The following is a 22082-nucleotide window of genomic DNA, read 5'->3' on the forward strand; positions in this document are numbered from 1 at the left end:
TTAGGACAGTTGCTCATGCTTTGGCTGCCTCATGTTTGGACTGTTGCAATGAACTCTCCATGGCACTACCCTTGAAGAGGACTTGGAAGCTGCAGCTTGTCCAGCATGCAGTGGCCACAGCATGCCCATGTAGCACCTCTGCCTTTTAAGCTGCACTAGTTACCAGTAGGCCTCTGGGTAAAAATTAAGATGCTGGTTATCACCACAAAGAACGTTTTTTCATATATAGTTCTCTCACCCAGCAGACTACCTTCAACTCTATATTCAAATACTGTAAAAAGTTTTGTAATTCAAGCCTCTCCATTTTATCATATAATTCCTCTAAATCAGTGTTATTCAACCTCAGCAACTTTAAGATGTGTGGACTTCAACCCCCAGAATTCCCCAGCCAACATGCTCTAAATCTATGCTACATTTGTCACCTCACGTTCATACAATTCTCAATAAACTACCACAATCTCTTCAAAGCCCTACTGCACTTTCCACATTTGGTTATAGCAAGCTCTTGTATCCTTTTGATCAGAATTGCCCCAAACCCCTTCCCGGGGACATTGACAAACTAATCTACCCCTAACTTTTGCATTTTCTCTTGTTATCTTTTACTTAGGGGAACCCTAATAGCATTCTTCCAATTGACAGGTGCAATTTCAGACTTCCTGAAATGAAACAAGACATTCCATTAGCAAAACACACCCATATTTTAACAGTTCTCCAGTTACACCATCTACACCTGCAGCCTTATCATTTTTCAGCATTTTAACAGTTCTCCAGTTACACCATCTACATTTGCAGCCTTATCATTTTTCAGCATTCTCACGTTATTTACGACTTCCTTTCCGTGAAGTTTTTTTTAAAACAGTAACATTTATTACATTCATTTCACTTCCACTCTTTGACATATCACAGTCATACCACATGAATCTTCAGTATAGTCTTCCAGCATTCCTCACTTCGGTTTCATCCCAAATCATTTCAACATTTTTTGTTTCTAATTGCATGCAGGTCCTTGTTTAGAGCTCTTTACCCATTTCCCATATTTTCTTTGCACCAAAATTGCATTTCCTCTGTTAGTCTTCAATATTCCTTGTCCTCCTTGACCATATATTTTGCAACTATGTTTTGTCTCTGAACACATTATAAAAGCTTTCTCTCATTTTCATTTTTACAGCCATCATTCTCTTATACACATTTTTCTCATCCATAACCTCTCATTTCATAATTCCACCAAGAAGCCTTTTTCGTACTTCCAGTAAATAACTTCACACACTTATGTGGCACTCTGTATGTTTTCTATTCAATTCCAAGCAGCTTCTACATCCTTAAGTCTTTTTCCTTACATTCCCTTTCCAATCATTCTACTGGGAATTGATCTATTTTCTAATGTTGTTATATACCACGAAGATATGGTCTGTCTCAAATTCAGAACCTCTCATTCCCCTTGTATCCTTTACAAATTCTCTGTCTTTTGTCATGAAATCATCGAAGTGATGATTTGATCAAATCAGTCAAGCTCCAGTTCCTCTCTGCTGTGTATGCATGAATAGATTTACACTTCAACCACGCACAGTATTTGAAACCCACAGAGTTGTTTCTAAGATCACCCTTCTCGTTCCTTCTTGGATCTCCAAATAACCTAATAACATTTTTTGTGCTCTTCCCTCCCCTTCCCACCAAAACACTCATATCATTTAGCAGAAAAAATTTCCCCTGAATTGGATGCATTCAGAATATTGTTCAATTTTTTTCCCAAAGTTATTCCCGGATCTTTCATTGTCACCTCCACTGTAGTCTAACATGGAACTAGTATCAGTCTAAGATTCATACTTTTATACTTACCCACAACAATCTAGAAGACCTATAGCCTTTTATTGATAGTTAAATCTGCGCCTTTACTTTTTTACATGTATTCTTCAACTCCACTCCCCAAGGTTAGACCACCTTCAGTCAGATCTGTGACAACCTTCTCACTTTTTCGAAGTTTCACAGACACTCAATACACCTTTATTTCTTTTAGTTCACGCTGTGCTCTTCTTAAGTTTCTAATCTCAATCTTCCATGAGACATGATCATCCCCAGATGGCACCATACTCTACCATCCATCATGGCTATGATCACTTGAGGCTTTCACATAACACTTTTTAGTAAGATAAAGAAGGTATAGACTATGTTACCAGTGTGGTTATGTGTCCACATGCAGCATACCATAACTAGAAAACCAGAACTGGTCTCTTTTGGCACATTTGGCCAGGATGCCACAAACCTCACCCAAGCTCAGGCATGATTTACCTCAAGTGTTTTCATGCAATACTATAGCCTCTTGGATGTTATATTTATTTATATTGTATTTTATATCTGTAAATTGCTTTATTTTTATAGGATTTTAATCATTTATTATTTATTGTAAACTGGCCAGAGTCCCTCTTTTGGGGGCGATGGGCGGCAGCAAAATTTGAATAATAAATAAGTAAAATAAATAAATTCTATGCAAGCTAGAATCTCTAGTCTATGGTATAGACTATTTTGGAAGCCAATATATTGTTACCTGCATCCTACCAGCTAGGATGTATTTGAAGCCATTACTGGCCTGCTAGAACCACCTAATGGAGCAGAGCGTAACACAGCTGAGAAACTGTGCACAGAAAAAGACTATTATCTTAGATAGCTTTAATGAGCACATCAGAGAAACACAGGTTATTGATCTTATACATTCAGCCCTCCCAAGCATAAAGGATCACACACTTAGACAAAGTAGGTTTAAGATAAGTAAAAGGATTCTTACTGACTTTATTGTTGGTTCAGTTATATCCATCTTCAGTGGAAAATGAAGTTCCTTGTATCTTCTGTTCTTTCTAAACTTAATTTACCCTAAAGTCTCAGCCCTATAGCTGCCAAGAGCTGCATGGAAGAAAATGGGAATTCCAGGCCCACCGCATGGTGCCCGGAGATATGGAGCCGTGTGCTTAGCTCCTGATGGAGTAGAAGAAGGAAGAGAGGGAGAGGAAGTAGGAGTGGCAACAAACAGCTTCCTCTAACAAGCATGGAGAGTTGCATCTTGGGAACAAACTCAATTTACATGCTAATTGAGGCATGCTGATTTGCTAACACTTCCAACAGTAATAACATACATTCAGAATGTTTAATAGCATAAGAAATCTTGAAGCTGAGAAAAATTCAACACTGAAGAATGGCAGCTGTTGATGTTTTTCTGAAGTGGGGGGTCTGAAGACCAGCTAGGTTATATTGCTGCTGCATGTGTAGCCCATATACTAAACCAGATCTAAGGCTAGCCAGCTGCAAAGAATGCAAAGTGTGTGATTTTAATTCGTCTTCTTCTTCTTTATTCTCTAGACCATAGGCAAAAGCCAGGAACCAACATCAAGAAAGGCCTGCAAGCTGTCTATGAAATGATGGTTTCCCAGGAAGCGGATGAAAGGAGACGTGGATTGAACCCTCCTCCTATTTCCAATTCCACACGCCATGTGATCATCCTCCTGAGTGATGGTGAGGGGAAAAAATCACTAAAAACCATACTTTGCTGGTAGGGCAGCTACTTTTTAATATTTTTGAGAAAAAACTTTTATGATATTTATCCATTTAAGAAATCTATTCCCTACTTTGCAGCTTAAACTAGATCTACAGAGGGCTCAAGTATCTCTTAGTATGTATATTCAAGAGAACTTGTTTTATATTTTTATCCTTCCCCCTGCCCCCTTTTCCCCTCATCCTCCAAAATCTACTTACATCCCGGATTCAAGTCTCTTCCTATGTGGGTAATCCCCTATTTAGGTCAAGATCTCTACTTGGTCTTTAAATGGTACATCAAAAAATGGTGGGGCTGGGAGAAGTCTACCACTGGTTTAATTTTCAGTGATTCAAATTCAGTTGACTTGAATGAAGTGAATTATTTCTATAGAACCTTTGGAAGAGCTGTGGGGCCACATCTGAGGTTTTGGGGGGGGGTGTCTTGATCAAGCACTTCTGCTTTATAATAATTCATACTCTCCTCCTTTAGGTGACTACAACATGGGTGGTAATCCAGTTTCTGTCATTAGTGATATTAAGGAGTTCCTCAGAATAGGGAAATCCCGCTCGAATTCCCGCAATGAATTCTTAGGTAAGCCCTGACAATGCACCAGTTGGGAAGGAAATGGGGAGGAAAGTACTTTGAACCATCATTGTTACACAGCTGGACTTTCACAATGTTTGGCTGCACTTGTCTGTGATAATTCCTTCTGCAAACACTATAGGCCAAGGTCAGAAATTATTGGTCCGATGTTTTAAACCTTAAACCACTGTGTTGTTGTTGTTGTTTTAATTCTGTGCGTGTCTGACCCACTTCTTGGCATCTTAATCCAAGGAATAATAGAGAGTAGATGACATCACAAAAGCAGTTTCTATGTTCCCAGTTGAATAAAACACCAGGTGAAATTAGCACACCAATTGAATATAGTATATTTGCCCTGAGGAAGTCAATGCATTTATCTGCACAGGTTACTGGGATTACCAAAAGAAGAAGAGACAAATATTTGGGTGGTACCTTTGATGCTAGAACTTGCAGGCATCATGCCAGGATTGTGGACCACATTGCACTTGATAAATCACCTGCTGTTGACAGTAAAGTAACAGAATGGTGTATACGTATATGTGATGATTGATTGATTGATCATGCTTGCATACCACTGTGTTCAACTCCTAGAAGTTTACCACAATTAAAACTTAAGATACCATACTCTTAGTAGCACTGTTTTAAAGTAGCAAAGTAAAATTCTTAAAATAGTCAAAATTACTGCATAAACATTAATTGCTGTCAACCCTGCAGTCACCTTGGATGGCACTGGTCCTCTTCATATATATATAATAGACATTTCTGAATAGTTTCCAAAGGCAGCCCCTTGTAAAGAATATTGCAGTAGTCCAGTCTAACGGCAAAAATGGCTTGAATTACCATTGCCAGGGTCTCCTGCTCCAGGAAGGGCTGAATTTCGTGTATCAGCTGAAGGTTGGAAAAAGACTCCCTGCCTGCAGCTTCTACCTGCAAATCAAGCAGTAGCCATGAGCCAAGGAGGATTACCACATCATGGACCTGCTCCTTTAGGGGTACTGCACCCCACCCACAATTACAACTAGAACAGTTAGAGAATCAGATGGGTTCTGGAGAAGCAGCACTTTTTACCTGCTAGGATTCAGCTTCAGCTCAAAGTCCTACCAGTCCTTGGCAGCCTCCAAACTCCAAGTCAAGACTTCCATGACATCTGTGACCTGGCCTGAGATGGAAATGTACAGCTAGCTATCATCAGCACACTTAGGCTATCTCACCGCAAACCCAGAGATGATTTCCCCCAGAAGTTTCATGTAGATCTCTGTAGAATCCTGCAAGGCTGGTCTCTTGTCCCCCGACCACCAACTGGTATCATACACTTAAGTAGGAGTGGGACCACCGTAGAAAAGTGCCTACACTCCACCCCATCCCTTGTAGGCAGTCTAGAAGGATACTATGATTGAGTAGGACCACTCCTTCCATCTGAATCCCCATAAAGGTCAACTACTGGATTGACTAATGCCTTTTCCATCCCATGCCCAGACCTAAATCCTGAGTGAAAACAGAGGAAGGACATTCTCACTGAAATCCTGCCAGTTCCCAACAACTTTCCCTTTTCAGGAGATAGGGCAGCAGTTGTCCAATAAGGCCAGATGCCTCCTCAGAAGAGTCCATTCCATTCCAATTCCTCCTTCACGGCATCTGGAACAATTCCAGGCAGTGACAAACAAATCTTATCTGGGCAAGGAAATGATCTGACCAAGGCAAAGGACTCAGAGTACAGGTAGTCCTCGACTTAGCACCATTTGTTTAGCAACTGCTCGAAGTTATGATGGTGCTGAAAAAAGTATGACCATCGCAGTGTCCCCACAGTCACTTGATCAAAATTTGGGCGCTTGGCAACCAGCATGTATTTACAATAGTTGCAGTGTCCTGGGGTCACATGATTGCCATTGGCAACTTTCCCAGCCACCGGCTTCTGACAAGCAAAATCAGTGGGGAACCACATGATTCACTTAACAACCACATGATTTGTTTAACAACCGCAGCAAAAAAGGGCATAAAATCGGATCGTCACGTGGTGCCTCACAATGACCACACTGCTTAACAACAAATTTTCTGGTCCCAGTGATTACACAACTCAGGACTATGGTTGCCATGGATGGTATAAATTATGGAGCTTTCCCAGACCCCATCCCCAGGACAAGCGAGTATAAATCCCCCAGTAGTTGGGGAGATTCCAACACCAGCTTCTCAGAAAGGAATCTTGCTGGGCTGAAGGGCGGGCAGTACACACACAGTATTCCCAACATGTCCTCATAGTCCCACTTCACACAATAGCACTGACACCCTGTCACCTGTAGAGCAGTCACAGCTAAGGTTGGCACCATCTCCTGACCCTGCCCACGACAGCAACCCGAGAACAAAGTCAACAGCAATCCAGGTTTCTAGCCCCAGGAATGCTGGGCCAGAAGGAAGGACTCCATACAGACTCTTGTATGGATGTGGGCAGCTATATAAATTAGATAGCTAGATGATAGATAGATGGTAGGAAGATAGAGATGATAGGTAGATAAAGGTAGGGATGGATGGATGGATGTGTGTGATAGATAGATAGATGTTTGTGTGTGAGAGAGAGAGGGAGAGAGAGAAAGAGAGAGAGAGAGAGAATCAGTCTTCCAGCCCCTTCAGTGCAGTTCAGCTTGGCTAGCACAAACTCAAATACAGTATATTTGCCAGAGTGCGAGCCCATGTGGAGTAGTGGTTAAGGTACCAGGCTAGAAACTGGGGTACCGTGGGTTCTAGCCCCCGCTTAAGCACAAAGCCCCCTCTCTCAGCCCTAGGAAGAAGGCAGTGGCAAAGCACTTACAAAAATATTGCAAAAAAACCCCAACACAGGAACTTGTCCAGATAGTTGCCAGGAGTCAAAACTGACTTGAAGGCACACAGACAGACAGACAGACACACACACACACATTGTTAGAGTACACCAGGAATGGATGAATCTGGAGTTTGTACACAATTCATTTGTGCACATTACTCTCATAAATATATCATTTTTGTATGGACCTTTATCCTACAATGCATCTTTTTATTGTTGGGGAACTGCATTGCAGAATTTGGGGAACTGCAGATTTCAAATGGTATTTGAGAATTTTGGTTCACGCATGCAAATTTTGGTTAAGAAATGTGAACTTCTTTACGTTTGCTTTCAGAGGAGATCTCAACAAACTTGTCCTCCATCCTTCAACAGGGTTACTACTCTTGTGTTGGTCTTGATGCTGATTAAGAACACATCTAGTTGCCTTGTTTAAAAGTGTAATGACTGGTCAGTGAGAGAATTCTGATGCCAGATGAAAACTCTTAAGTGTTGAGGAGGAGATTAGCAGTTTCTAGGCTAGAAGTGAACGTAATGGTTCGACAACCACTTGGCTTCAAGGCTACCAAATGTGCTGACCAGTATAAGTCAGTTCAGAAGTTCAGAAGTTCAGAAGTTCAGAAGCTATGGGTTCAAACCCATGCAAGTATAACAGTAATTTACATCTTCAAAAATGGCAGCGGGCAACCAACTGCTGCGTGTGGCTTCATTCTTGTCCTCAGTAAAGATTCTAATCTAGTCCAGCCAGGTTGGGAGTCTTCTGCCAAAGCTAGTAATTGAGGAGTCAAGACAAGCCATGAATGTCTGGAGACGTTCAATTGATAGCCAGGAAGACTGGCAAAGATTGCAATACTTTGTTAAGGACTCCCTGCTACAAACTGATTATGCCTGTTTTAGTCAGGAACATTAGTACGTCTCTACCAACTTATGCCCTTGTTCATGCTTGCATGCAGATGTTTACGTCTTCGGCGTTGGGCGTCGGGCCAATATGCAAAATATGAATGCTTTGGCATCAGATAAACCTAGAGAGAAGCATGTCTTCAAGCTGAAGGACATTGAAGATCTGCAAAAAGCCTTTGATGAAATGATTGGTAATTTGAACATATATTTTGTTGATTTAATTGCATGCTTCTATAGGGCTTTTAATCCTTCTCAGAAAACCATTGAGTTTAAGGACCCTCCCTCACATAATTCTCCCCATTTCCATTTTTCTGTAGAGCGTGACTTTCTATAGCTACCTATCCTCTCTATTTCCCTTCTCAACCTCCTCAAGGAATCCTTGAGTCACAGTCTCTTGCCTACCCACCGGGCCACTAGGCCCTCAGCTTAAATTCAAAGGTTTGAGAAAAGTACCTTTCTATTCCCAGATGAGTCTGAATCTTTGTCTATGTGTGGCTTGGCGAAAGAGCACAAAACAGCAGATGATCAACTGAAGAATCCCTGGCACACCAAAATCACCATCAGGGTAAGGCTGGTCTTTGAAACAGAATTGAGTTCAAAGAAGAATGCTTTCTTTAGTTATAATCTGATGAAGATTTGGCATTTCTCATTTCTTACGGGCTTTCTCTGTGGTGCCTAATAGATTTTACATTATCTTGAGACCGCCATTGGACAATATTGGAAGAAGGATGAAAATTTATTTATTTATTTAATTTTTTATCCTGCCTTTGTTATTTTTATAAATAACTCAAGGCAGGGAACTTACCTACTACTCCTTTCTCCTCCTCTTTTCCTCACAACAACAACCCTGTGAGGTGGGTTGGGCTGAGAGAGTGACTGGCCCAAGGTCACCCAGCCGCCTTTCATGCCTAAGGCGGGACTAGGACTCACAGACTCCTGGTTTCTAGCCTGTTGTCTTAACCGCTAGACTACACCAGCATAAGAAGGATTATTTAAACCTGTCCTATCCATGGGGAGGGGGGTAGAGTTTGAGGCAACTTGGTGGGGACATTGCAGAAAAAACATGTTGCCTGGGACACAAGTGGAGAAAGCCTCTTAGATCAGCACTAATGAAATTAGTTTGGACAGCAGAATTACTTTCCTCTGAAGGGAGCAAAACACTGAGCCTATAATTTCCCCCATTTTTGTAAGCATTGTGGGCACAGCATGGCCTATTCAGCCATGACATGGGTTTTGCAAGGAAGCCAATGGTATCTGAGGGGGTCAGGTTTAGGTAGATGAAGTCCAATTGAAGCATACCAGTCAAGGCAAGGTAGGCATGTTGCATGAAGTAGGTAAAATCCCATCAGAGTCAACAAATGTCAGGGTTGGGATGGATCTTGAAGGTCATCCAGCCCAGACTTTGCCCAATGCAGAAAACCAGTGTGACAGCATGCCCAACAGATGGCCATCCACTTCTAAACACCTCCACTGAAGTAGAATCCACCACTTCCCGAGGAAGCCTGTGTCCCTGTTGAACAGCCCTTACCATTTGGAAACATTCTCGTTGTCCAACAGAAATCTGCTTTATTATAATTTCAACCCATAATTTCTTGTCCTGTCTGCTGGAAAAACTCTGAACAATTCTTCCCTGTTTTCTACATGACCACCCTTCACATATTTGAACAAGGCTATCACATCTTCCTACAGTCGTATTTTCTTCGAGGTAATATACCCATTGGCTCCATCCATTCCTCATCTGATTTTCCTTCTTATCATCTTGAGTGCTGTCCTCTGGACATGCTGTGGTTTGTCATAGTCCTTCCTAAAATGCAGTGCCCAGACCTGGATACCCTATAACCAATGCAGAATAGAGAAGGATGGTGTTTTTCTTGATCTTGACACTATATTTGTTGGAGATGCAAATTCAATTGGTAGCTTATGACCTTTCAATCACCAGGGGCCATCGGAGTACAGAGAGAGAGTTAAGGATTTACTTTATGTTCTCTCTTTGTAATTCTGCTTGCTCCTGGTCTAAGAGATTGTTATCCCTTGTCATTTCCTTCTGCATTTGCTCCCAGCACACACACACAAAGCACATGCTCCATCTGGTAGGATATATTTGCTTATCCCTACCATATCTTTCTTGTCAATACATATCCTTTCTGTTAAGTTATAAAACCTGCTTCAGACATCATTGCTTAGGTCAAATTCCTGCTCTGAGGAATGCTGTCATGCACACATGGCACACTTCAACCTCCAGTACTAGCAACTAAAGTAAATATACACCATAAAGTGCCATAAAGGAGAAAGTGTGAGTCTCCTGTGCAGCTAAAGGAAGCTCAGTGAAGTAAAGAAAGCAAACAACTTTCAGAAATGGAGTCAGGAAAGTTTCGGCCTATAGAGAACCGGGAAGGAATAGAATTTTACTGGTCTTCTGATCATTTAAGATGAAAATGCTCCTGAAGTCTCAGTGAATTTCCTTTGTGCTGGACAGAGAAAGACCCACTGAAGCAGGCAGCAAATAAGAACCTGGAATGTCACTGTTTCTCAGCCCCGCCCACCTCACAGGGTTGTTGTTGTAGGGAAAATAGGAGGAAGAAGGAGTAATAGGTATGTTCCCCGCCTTGAGTCATTTATAAAAATAATAAAGGCAGGATAGAAAATAAGCAACTAAATAAATAAATAAATAAATGCCGCAAATGTCCAAGCAGTTGGGATGACCTAAATAGCAGTGACTGACTTGATTATTATTATTATTATTACTACTACTACTACTACTATTATAATATTTGGAAAACCCTTTCAGACATTTATGAGAAAAGATCCACTGTGTCCAAAGTGCATATTTTCAAAAAGCTATGCAACAAGTGTTTGGAGAAGTGGGAGAATCTAAGTCTGCATAGAAATTAAAAAAAAAAAAAGACAGTTCACATCAGCTGGAGAGACAAAGCATGTCTATAAAAGAAGAAATGCTGGTTGCTATTATTTAAAAGTCATTGCTCGGAAGATACCAAGCTGGGATACATGCAATAGAAAGGAAAGAGAGAGTATATCTTAATTTTGTAATAAACCATTTGCAAGACTGTAATCTGTGTAACTGAGTACAAAATGCAATTCGCAGTTAAGAATTTTCTTGTGTGGCCCAGAGAAAAGAGAGCAATGCTTCATTTACAATTCAGTTGTCCTAGTAAAGGGAGATGAGTCAAGTCTGTAAGATTACATACTAAAGATGACGATTCACCTCAGCCCAGTGTAAGAGGAGGCTAGAAAGTAGCAAAGTGTGCAAGAAGAAATGGACCCCAAACGGCACTTGTTTTGATTCTATTGCAACTTCTGACTTCATTAAAGAGAGAGGTTCCTTGAATTAAATAAGTATAAATCTACCCTTTACTTGACAAACGGACAAGGACTGAAGATTAATGTTTTAGATTTCAAGAGAGCTGATTTCAATAAGCTAAGGGGAACGGTAAGAAAGATACCATGGATTGAAACCCTGAAAGAAGGGTTGGGAAAGTCTGAAAAATGAGATAATTAAAGCCCAAACACAAACATTACGAAAGAGAAAGAAAAACAGGAGGCAGCTGATGGAATTCCTTGATGAACCGAAAAACAAAAAGGAAACTTAAAAGAACAAACTTAAAAAATGGAAAGAGGGCAAATAATAAAAGCAGAATTTCAGGATAACCTACATCTGTAAGGACGGGGGTCAGCCTCACGGGGGTTTGCAACGAATGTCAATAACAACAACAACAAAAAAGCAGTTCTCACGTGGAATGAGAGGAAAGTTAAAGAAGGGGTTGGTCTACTTGCTGGAGGAGCTGGCAAGATGGTGATGACAATGGGTGGAAGGCTGAGCGGCATCCTTTCTGTTTTGGCATCTGTCCTTTCGGAGAAGGAAAAAGTGGGTCCATCCTGTGAGAAGTCGCATCGTGGGGGATAGAAGAGAAATGCAGGTCAGAATAGGCAAGGAAATGGTGAGAGAACACCTAGCTGGTTTGAATATATTCAGGTCCCTGGGACTGGATAAATTACCCAATCTCTCCAAAGCTGTGGAGGTGGAGGATTTGCCCTCTGCTTTTGTGGATGCCAGCAAGATCACACCTTCTGCATTCAAAATTCATCTCCGTTTCTTTTTCTTTTGTCTTAGTCCCATCTGTCTCCTGGTTTTTTGATAGACTTCTTGTTCCATTTTACTTAGCTAAGCAGGGTGGGGGTGGTGTCTTGTTCCCTTGGAAAGTCTTAAAGAAGAAACGCGTCCAACAATTGGTTCCCATTGAAGACCCCAGGTATTAACTTCGCTTTTTTCAAAGTTAAGACCTTGGGTGAACATTGCCTTAGGACAACTCTCAGTACGGTTTCTATTTATTAAAAGATAAGAAACTTGTTTGGATTCAGCAACCAAGTCAAACACAATGAGGAACTTGTTTGGATTCAGCAACCCAATCAGGTTCTCCAGATCTTTAACAGCGGGATATATTTTCTACATCTTTGATTCTCTGCTAGTGTGATTCTTGAAAGAGCATTATCCAGTAGGTACTATCCAAGGACTTGCAAAAAGTGGAAGGAGGCAGAAACTGTTATAACTGATGGCAATGCTTAGAGAGCAGTCGTTGCCCAGTGTGTGGCACAGTACACGTGGACTTAAGGCTATCCAGTAGCACTTACTGTATAGGAAGATGGTAATAACACTTATTCTTGAGTTAATGTTGACTATTGAGTAAGTCCTATTGAATATAATCGCACTTACTTCCAAGTAAATGCACATAGGATTATTTTGTGAATCATTCATAGTGATTTTTCTCTTCCAATCAAAGCGTGCTGGTGGGTCAGGATTTGAACACTGCAAAGGAACCCTAGTTTCTGAGTACTACGTCTTGACAGCAGCTCACTGCTTCACTGTCGACGATGTGGCTGACCAGATCACAGTCTCAATTGGTAAGCACAGTCCTCTTTTGATAGGAAGCTAATAGGGTGGGCAGCTGACCAGGAAAAAAAGAAAATCTGGCTTGCTGTTTCAGAGTAGCCAAATGGGCAGAGATCAGCTGATGACCCCCTCCTCTGGTGATAAGCTATGCAGCCCAAGACAGCAGAAAGTCTATGTTTTATTTTCCTGTTTCCTAGGCAAACTACAGTTTCCTGTGGAGAGAGTCCGATCCCACCCTGAATACAACATCGGAAAGTTACGAGATCGTAGAATCCCTGAGTTCTATGATTACGATGTCGCTCTGGTAAAACTTGGTAAAAAAGTTCAGCCCAGTTACTCTGCAAGGTGAGATCTTGCATGGAGAGAGAGGGAGGGGGGAGGGAGAGAATGATGGCAGAGCACTTTCAGTTCTGACTCAAAGGGATATTAGAATCAATCACAGATGCGATATTAGTTTTAAAGTAGTTCTGTAAAATGTGTGTTTTTTATCTCTGTCTTTTGTTGTCAAAAACAAGCTGGTTGTTTCCTATTTAAAAGGCAAGCTGAAGTTTTAAATCAGTGTTTTTCAAACCTGGCAACTTTAAGATGTGGGGACTTCAGCTCCCAGAATTCCCCAGCCAGCATGGTGCTTCCTGTTTTATTTTAGTTTGAAAGCAATTCCCACACCATTGTGGCCGCTCTACACGAGGAAGAACCCGCCTGAGCTCCCATTAGACAAGATGTGAGCTGAAGCTCAGTGCAGTTGATGTGTCTCTGGTGCTTCTTCCTCACAGGCCAATTTGCTTACCATGTACACAAGGAACATCCCGAGCTCTGAGGAAGCCCATTGCAGAGACCACCTGCAAGGATCACGGTAAGAGGACTGTTTGCTTTTCAGCAGTAGCCAACGTGAGCCAGAGGACAGTACGTTCCATAGTCACCAAGCCTTGAGTGCCTCCCCCAAAAGCTTGTATTGTGCTGTTGAGCTGTCTCAGGATCAATATCTTATGTGGGGTCCATCAAATCATTACCTTCCAATTATAACTCCACTAAGCCACAGAAAACCCTTGAGCAGGGGAAAAACACTGTCTTTTGATTGGTAGCCCTGGTAGAAGGACAGTCTAATTCTGAGATTGGGGACCAGAAGGCACAGCTGCTAAGGGAGAAGGTTCCCCAAAAGATGGTTAAGTCCTGGGAAAGAGGAAAGCGTGAGAAAGAAACTCAGAATAACTCCCCTTGATTTTGTTAAGTATAAGTTGAGGTAGAGAGGAACTTGACAAGCTTTCAGGATTCTGTTACTGAACTAAAGATCATTCCTGAAATCCCACCGGTTCCTGTTTCCTGACCTCAACGATCCGAAAGAGCTGACAGTAGCACAAGGAGACGTTGGTCTGAAAACGCCCGTTTTTGTTTGCTTATTATAGCAGTGCCATCATTTGTGTCAGTGGAGTCAGTTCTCCAATAACATGGGGAGGTATATAGAAAACCAAATTAAAGGATCCTAGACAAGCAGCTTCTTAGCCTTTGCTCAAACCCATCTAAGGAAGGAGAGCCCACCAGAACTGGTTTTATTGTTGAACCATTCTCACTGTTAGAAAGTATTTTCTGGTAGTAAACTGGAATTTAGCTACCTATAACTTAAATCTGTTGGTCCATGTCCTGCACTCTGGGGCAATGGAGAACGGGTCTTGGAGAACATCCTTGCAGGTGTTGTAAGAGGACTATCCCATCTCACCTCTCCCCCCAATTATTTGTCTCAAGCCTAAACTGTAATGGGCTGTGGGAATGACCTCAGGAGACAGGAGGAAGAGCCGCAGCCTAGACAACGGTCTGATAAGAGACATCTGAGTCCAAAGGAGGGGTGGGGGTGGAGAAAGCATCTCACAAGGGACCCTCCCTAGTTCTCTGGACAGTAAAGGCAGGGGAGGGGGGAAGTGCTTTAGACTTGCAAGATTCTGTTGCTGTGACCTTACAGAAAAGGTAATGTTAGTACTCAGGATTTTGGTGTCCTGTCTGGACTACCTCGAAGGACTGACAGAAAGACACTCAGCTCCTTTCATTTTGTTCATAGAAGTTAGCTGCTAGTTCCCTGGTCACCTTTATTGCTCTTCTCTGAACCTGTCCTCTGAATTTCCCTGCCCTGCTGTCGTCACGTGCTGCACTGCATCCTGGAGTGATTCGATCTCATACACGAATGGATTGGACTTGTGGCAAACTTGCTTGAAACGCGGGCCATCGCTGGTCCATGGGCTGGCTGATGCTTCCAGCATCTTCCCTTATTTCTTCTTTCTCGCCACTAGATGTTCCTCTTCCCAGCCTTGGCAGTTCACTAACATCACTTCACACTGTTTGGTTTCACAGAGAATGAGCTGCTACCCGTGGGAAGCGTTCGTTCTTTTTTTGTAACTGACTGTAAGTACGAAAATGAAGGCACCCATGGGCTACTTCGCAGAACTGTACAAATCAAGAACAGTGAAAAGGTAAGATTTACTTTCATCCTCCCCTCCCCTCCCCTCCCCTCCCCTCCCCTCCCCTCCCCTCCCTTCCCTTCCCTTCCCTTCCCTTCCCTTCCCTCCCTTCCCTTCCCTTCCCTTCCCTTCCCTTCCCTCCCCTCCCCTCCCTTCCCTTCCCTTCCCTTCCCTTCCCTTCCCTTCCCTTCCCTCCCCTCCCTTCCCCTCCCCTCCCTCCCCTCCCTTCCCTTCCCTTCCCTTCCCTTCCCTTCCCTTCCCTTCCCTCCCCTCCCCTCCCCTCCCCTCCCCTCCCCTCCCCTCCCCTCCCTTCCCTTCCCTTCCCTTCCCTTCCCTTCCCTTCCCTCCCCTCCCCTCCCCTCCCTTCCCTTCCCTTCCCTTCCCTCCCCTCCCCTCCCCTCCCCTCCCCTCCCCTCCCTTCCCTTCCCTTCCCTTCCCTTCCCTTCCCTTCCCTTCCCTTCCCTCTCTCTTTCTCTCTTTAGTATTTGGAGTTGGTTGGAGTCAGGCAGTGCCCCAATTGAATAAATTAAAAACAAATTTAGAGAATGTATATGGCTGCCCATCTTACATATATAACCCTGGGCGGCTAACAACAAGCGTGCGTGTGCGCGCACACACACACATCAAAATAAAATCTCAAATCAACATCTTCCAGGATATTTTTGTGCTTTATGGCTTTAGTGTGGCCAGGTGCCTTGTGGAGCTGCCTAGAGAGGTAGAATGTCACCATTGGAAGGAAATAACTATTAAGTTGGGACAACATCTATTTGCAGGGTCTTCATTGGTTTACTGTCTCCGTTTCAATGGATTAGGTGATTATTTATCTTGTATATAAATAAAAGAGCTCTGAAGGAAGGAAAAATCCTTACCTTGATTTTAGAAGAGATGTAAATTTTCATGCTTGAATTCTCTCAGAGCAGAAAACATATTCCCTTGAAGGGGTACCTGCAGCCAGAGGGGGGGTCAAAAAAGTCAATAATTACCTTGTCTGAGGGTATCTGTAGGGAAGGGGGTCAAAAAAATCAAAATGACAACAACAACCATGGGACTGGAGCCTGTCCCTTTTTTATGTGTGTCGTTTTGAAGCTATTTGTGCTGGGTTACCCCACTTTGTTGTGTGGCAAGTTTTTTTCACTATTCCCAACAAACACATCCGTTCTACCTACAAGTTAAGCCTAATTCTCACTGAGATGGTAGATCTGTCCCTGGATTCTAAATGGGCCATGCTGTGGAATGTCCATCATTTCTCCGAATTCTTCAGAGCTGAAAATTAGGTCGGATGGACCAGGGTTTTAACGTAGCTGTCATCCCAACACACTAATTGTTAGTTGAAAGAGCTGGGTAGAGAATATGGGGCAGCCTGAAGCATCCCTTGAGGACGGGAAAGGGGAGGGAGTAGTCAAAAGACAAGATGGCTGAAGCAGTGTCATGACACGCCCACACCATCTTGGCTTTTGTGACCACTCTTCTGCAGACCCTGGTGGGAACAGCATGTTTTGAAATGGCAGGTGGGACAAAAATAGAGAAATGCCGTGCTAAAAAAAACACCCCATCGCATTATAGCTGGGCTTTGCCTGTATAATTAAAGACGTTTGCAAATTGATAATTGGTTTGAAATGACAAACACCTTGGTTCTAACGTGATGCTAAATCAGGGATGGCCAAGGGCGTCCCTTAACATTTGCAAGGGCTGAGGGCCACAGGGTGGGTGGGATCTTGATCCCATGGAGCAGGCTGCTCTTTTCTGGGGGAATTTGGAGAGTTTTCACCAAGAAAACTATTTCTATTTTAAGAGTTACCTTACAATTTTCTCATGGTTCCAGTCACCAAATGGTGGGAAGAAGCTCTTACCTCAGTCATAGACAGAGGGGGCTCTGAGATCTATAATCAGGGCACCTGGGGATTGTGTGTGCTTCTGGGGCTGTAGGCCACCCACCTTTGTGTCTATCTAAACTGGGACTTATTAAAGACTGCATTCACACAATCCCCAGTCCAACAAGGTATGGCTAAATGTGATGAGTGAGTAGTGTCCTTTAATGATAGTCTTTAGTGACATGTTCTGTTTTCCCATTTCCGTTCCATTTTTCCCCCCTCAGAAATTGGCCTGTGAACAAGATGCTAGGAATGCCAAATTCTACAAAAACATTACCAATATCAAAGAAGTAGTAACTGAAAACTTCCTCTGCACTGGGGGACAGGAACCTGTGCTGGACCCCAACACTTGCAAAGGTGAGGAATAATGGTACTCTCTGCATCCTGGTTTCTTACCCCTTTAGGCCTCTAGAAACCAAGTCCAAAGCTTCATGTGAGCCGATCTTGCAAGTCACAGTAGAGCAACATTTGCAGGAAGAAAGGGAATTGTTTATTCAGGAGGATTAAGAATATAAAAGGTGAAGACAATCTTTATTTGCAAAGATCTAGGACAATCTTTATTTGCAAAGATCTAGGACAAAGGGACGCGGTGGCGCTGCGGGTTAAACCGCTGAGCTGCCGATCGGAAGGTCGGCAGTTCGAATCCGCGTGACGGGGTGAGCTCCCGTTGCTAGTCCCAGCTCCTGCCAACCTAGCAGTTCGAAAACATGCAAATGTGAGTAGATCAATAGGTACCGCTTCGGCGGGAAGGTAACGGCGTTCTGTGTCGTCATGCTGGCCACATGACCCGGAAGTGTCTCCGGACAACGCCGGCTCTAAGGCTTAGAAACGGAGATGAGCACCGCCCCCTAGAGTCGGACACGACTGGACTTTACGTCAAGGGAAACCTTTACCTTTACCTTAGGACAATGCCCTTCCGTTCCTTCTGACTCTGTGCCCTACTTGTTATGTAAAGACACCTGGGAATAGAAAATTGGATGTTACACCTGTAACATTCACATGAACACAACAGCAGGTGTTAATAGATATATTTCTTTCTGAATATATATTTCAGGGCCTTCCTGTGTGAATGCAACAGTGGTAATATAACTACACCCTAGAATTTAGAAGCAGCTTTTCTGATGCAGGCTGGTTAGTCTCAACTTGCATCAGGTTACGGGGCTGAAATTACAGAAAGTAGGCATCCAGGTGAATTCCAAGCCATCCCATATGGGACAGAGAATCTGGGAGAAATGTTTATATTGGCAGTGTCTTTCCATGGTCAGAAGTTATGAATGGTTCTTCATAGCATAGATACATCCATATAATATTCTAGCTGTTTTAGGGAAAATCTGGAGACGACTGTTTTGGTAGAACCTCAGAAGTTCTAATGAGAATTCCCAGAAAATTCAGACTAGTGCTTGTTGAGTTGCTTTATGCAGCCTCATACCCATCAAATGTCATCATTAAGAGGTGTTAAGAGTATCACCAATCCATCCCCTTTCTCTTGCTTTTACCTTACCCTGTTTCGGAAATTAGAACCACATCATTGCAGACCTGCAATCTGATACATGTCGAAGCTTGCCTGAAATTCTCCCATGAGCTGGATTCCCATGTTAGGTTCAGAACTGATCTCTCCCTACCCAGGTCAGCCCCTTGATTGAATCCCTTTTCCCTTTGGCTTGCAGGTGATTCTGGTGGTCCTCTCATTATTCAGAAAAGGTTGCGCTATATTCAGGTGAGTGGTTACTTAAGCTAAGCTGCTCGACCACTGCAGATGTGTATTGATTGCCTGGATTAAACCTGTCGGCCTCAGGTCTCTGCCGTGATGAAATTCTGATTATCTTTATGCCATGTGTAAGTTGGCTGCATGTCGTCCAACTCCAAAAATTACCACAGAATGTTCACACCGAGCATTTTGCAGCCATAATTTCATCAACTTTGATAATAAGAGTTTTTTGTTTATCTGATAACCATTTCTTTCAGTGAAACCTGTCAGACCGCAGAATCTGGTTTCTCACTGCTTTCTATTTCTTCCTCCTATAGGTCGGCGTGATCAGCTGGGGTGTGGTTGACGTCTGCAAAGGCAGTGGGGCAAAATGTGAGAAACCCTATGAATTCCAGAGGGGCCGTCCCTCCTTTGCCAGGGATTATCATATCAACCTCTTCGAGATGATACCGTGGCTCAGAGAACAGCTGGCTGACGAGCTAAAGTTCATCTAGACCTATCTTTCCCAGCCCACTAAGATGCTCTGTGTAAATAGAAATGACATCTCCAAACCTTGCAAAGTCAGTTCTGTGTTAACAATGGCGATTAAATGCAACTGTAGAGAGAAAAAACAAACGTGATGTGTGTTGTCCTCTGTTTATCTCCTGTGTTGGAATGGCTGGGTTTGGAGGCATCTATGATGATTGCCTTAATCTAAATAAAACTCGCAGACTCATAATCTTGATTCAGGTTCTTGATTTATTTAGAAAAGAGTGCAAACATGTAAAAAGCTGAGAATGAGGAAAGCGCGCCCAAACTCAAACTAAATAGCGTCTTTGCCAACATCACTCCACCCCCTCCCTCACAAGCAGCCCTCCCACATTCCCAGGTGCTCCTAACGAGCACCGCTGATCAACGGGCTAAACGACCTTGACATTTAAGAGATAGCCGAAACACATTCCTCCCTGGCACAATCCAGCCTGTTTATTGTACAAGGTTCCCAGCAGCACCCTCCCAGCCAGTACACGTGTCAGCACCATGGCAAGCGAACCGTTACGATGTAATCCCATCTGAACGGTGAACATGACATACCGCCCCCCCAAAACAATTTTTTAAGCAGCGGGCTTAGAAGGATAAGCAGTATGAAAAGCCCTAAGCAAATCGGGAGCAAGAACATCACATGCAGCAACCCATTCCGGATGAGGAAAATGCTTCCACCGGACGAGGTATTGAAGAGACCCCCACAGCCGCCGGGAGTCGAGCACTTCTTTAACCTCGAAATGCTGTTGCCCATCAATCATGACCGGTGGCAGGGGCGGTGGGCGAGGATGCCAACGGGAAGAATCCTGAGCAGGTTTCAGCAAGCTGCAGTGAAAAACAGGGTGTAAACACTTCAAATTATGAGGCAAATCCAAGCGAACAGTCACAGGATTAATTACAGCAGTGACAGGAAAGGGTCCAATAAACTTAGAAGCCAACTTTTTCGAAGGCTGGGGTGACTTCAGAAACTTCGTGGAGAGGTAGACTAGATCTCCAACTCGAAAAGCCAGCTGCTGACGCCGGTGGCGGTCAGCGTGTTTTTTATAGGCAGTTTGAGCGTCACGAAGAGCGGCTCGAATAACCGGCCATGAAGCAGAAAGCCTAGAGCCCCAATCAGAGGCGTCGACAGCGGGCGTGGGTGGTTGAGGAAATTCCGGAATGGGAACAAAATCATGACCAGAAACAACATGAAATGGGGTCTGGCCAGTGCTTTGATGAACCGCATTATTGTAAGCCACCTCAGCAAAAGGAAGCAAGTCAACCCAGTCATCTTGATGATAATTTATGTAAGATTGAAGAAACTGCTCCAAAGTGGCATTAAGGACCTCAGTGGATCCGTCTGTCTTGGGATGCCAAGCAGTAGACAGCGCTTGCTCCATGCCAATGAGCTTCAGAAAAGCCCGCCAAAACTTAGAGGTAAATTGTGTGCCCCTATCAGTCACCAAACGAGAGGGGCATCTGTGTGGTCTGTACACGTGTACCAGGAAAAGTTTGGCCAGCTGCTGCACCAAAGGAATGGAAGTACAAGGCACAGTGAGCTTGCTTAGAGAAGTAGTCTTTGACCACCCAAATGACAGTTTTCTTCTGACTCGGAGGCAGGTCAACAATGAAATCCATGGAAATTACATCCCATGGGTGTGCAGGGTCAGCCACTGGTTGTAGGAGCCCTTGCGGTTTACCCACCGACCGCTTAGACATAGCACAAACAGGACAAGAAGCCACATAGGCTTTGACATCCTTACGAAGGGTGGGCCACCAGAATTGCCGACGAACCAAATGGAGGGACTTCAGGAACCCAAAATGCCCCGCCTGCTTACTGTCATGGGAACGTGCCAGTATAGCAGAATGTTGAGAGTCTGGGACATAAAGATGGCCCTTGACCCAAGCAAGACCGTGCTCAAGGGACACTTTGTCTGGATTTGCAAGAAGCCAAGGATCGGACTTCAGCGAAGCCACAAAAGCAGAGTGGAGCAGCGATGGCAGTGGTGGCTGTTTGTGAACTGGCGGGGAGGGCGGTGATTGGAGGCCCCAAGCGCGGCTACGCGTAACAGCCACCAATCCTAATTGAGGTCCTGACAAGACGGTGCCGACCACGTCTGGCACCGGACCCTCGTCCTGTGGCAATCTCGAAAGGGCATCAGCCAGAAAATTCTTTTTTCCAGGGATGAATTTAAGATGGAAATTGAAACGACTGAAAAACTGAGCCCAGCAAATTTGTTTTGGGCTGAGGCGCCAAGGAGTACGAAGCGCCTCAAGGTTGCGATGATCAGTCCAAACTTCAAAAGGGGAAGAAGCCCCCTCCAATAAATGCCTCCAAGCCTCTAAGGCTGCTTTTACAGCAAAAGCCTCCTTTTCCCAAACGTGCCAGCGTCTCTCCGCCTCGGAGAACTTGCGAGAGAGATAGGCACAAGGCTTCAGAAGCCCCGAGGGATCCTTTTGCAACAAAATAGCTCCAATAGAAAAATCTAAAGCATCCACCTGTACCACGAACGGAAGGTCCGGGTCAGGGTGAGCAAGGACCGGCTCTTCCGTAAACAGAGCTTTGAGCCAATCAAAGGCAGCCTGACAATCAGGAGTCCAGTTGAGCACAGCCCCGGGGTTTTTTACCTTACGGGTCTCCCCTGACCCTTTAGTTTTTAACAAATCAGTGAGGGGGAGGGCAATCTCTGCGAACCCCCGGACAAAGGAGCGGTAAAAATTGGCGAACCTGAGGAAACTTTGAAGTTGCCGCCTGGTCCTGGGGCGTTCCCAATTACGCACCGCCTGAACCTTAACAGGATCCATCTCAATGCCTTTATCGGAGATCCGATAGCC

At 43.8% G+C, this 22082-nt stretch overlaps 1 protein-coding gene across 1 annotated transcript in view; it reads left to right on the top strand.

Annotated features, from left to right (window-relative positions):
• The window catches only part of LOC134489876 (uncharacterized), a 112007-nt gene extending 92643 nt beyond the window's left edge, over window positions 1–19364 (top strand). The window contains exons 26-36 of the mRNA XM_063292748.1: window positions 3349–3501; window positions 4013–4114; window positions 7871–8008; window positions 8285–8382; window positions 12614–12734; window positions 12921–13068; window positions 13497–13576; window positions 15064–15182; window positions 17266–17398; window positions 18709–18758; window positions 19067–19364. Of these exons, the coding sequence (XP_063148818.1) occupies window positions 3349–3501; window positions 4013–4114; window positions 7871–8008; window positions 8285–8382; window positions 12614–12734; window positions 12921–13068; window positions 13497–13576; window positions 15064–15182; window positions 17266–17398; window positions 18709–18758; window positions 19067–19243 (1319 nt within the window). The 3' untranslated portion in view covers window positions 19244–19364. The remainder of the gene's footprint in view (window positions 1–3348; window positions 3502–4012; window positions 4115–7870; window positions 8009–8284; window positions 8383–12613; window positions 12735–12920; window positions 13069–13496; window positions 13577–15063; window positions 15183–17265; window positions 17399–18708; window positions 18759–19066) is intronic.
• The last annotated feature ends 2718 nt before the right edge of the window (window positions 19365–22082 follow it).

Source organism: Candoia aspera, chromosome 2, assembly GCF_035149785.1.
Source record: "Candoia aspera isolate rCanAsp1 chromosome 2, rCanAsp1.hap2, whole genome shotgun sequence".
In the NCBI taxonomy this organism is placed as follows: domain Eukaryota; kingdom Metazoa; phylum Chordata; class Lepidosauria; order Squamata; family Boidae; genus Candoia; species Candoia aspera.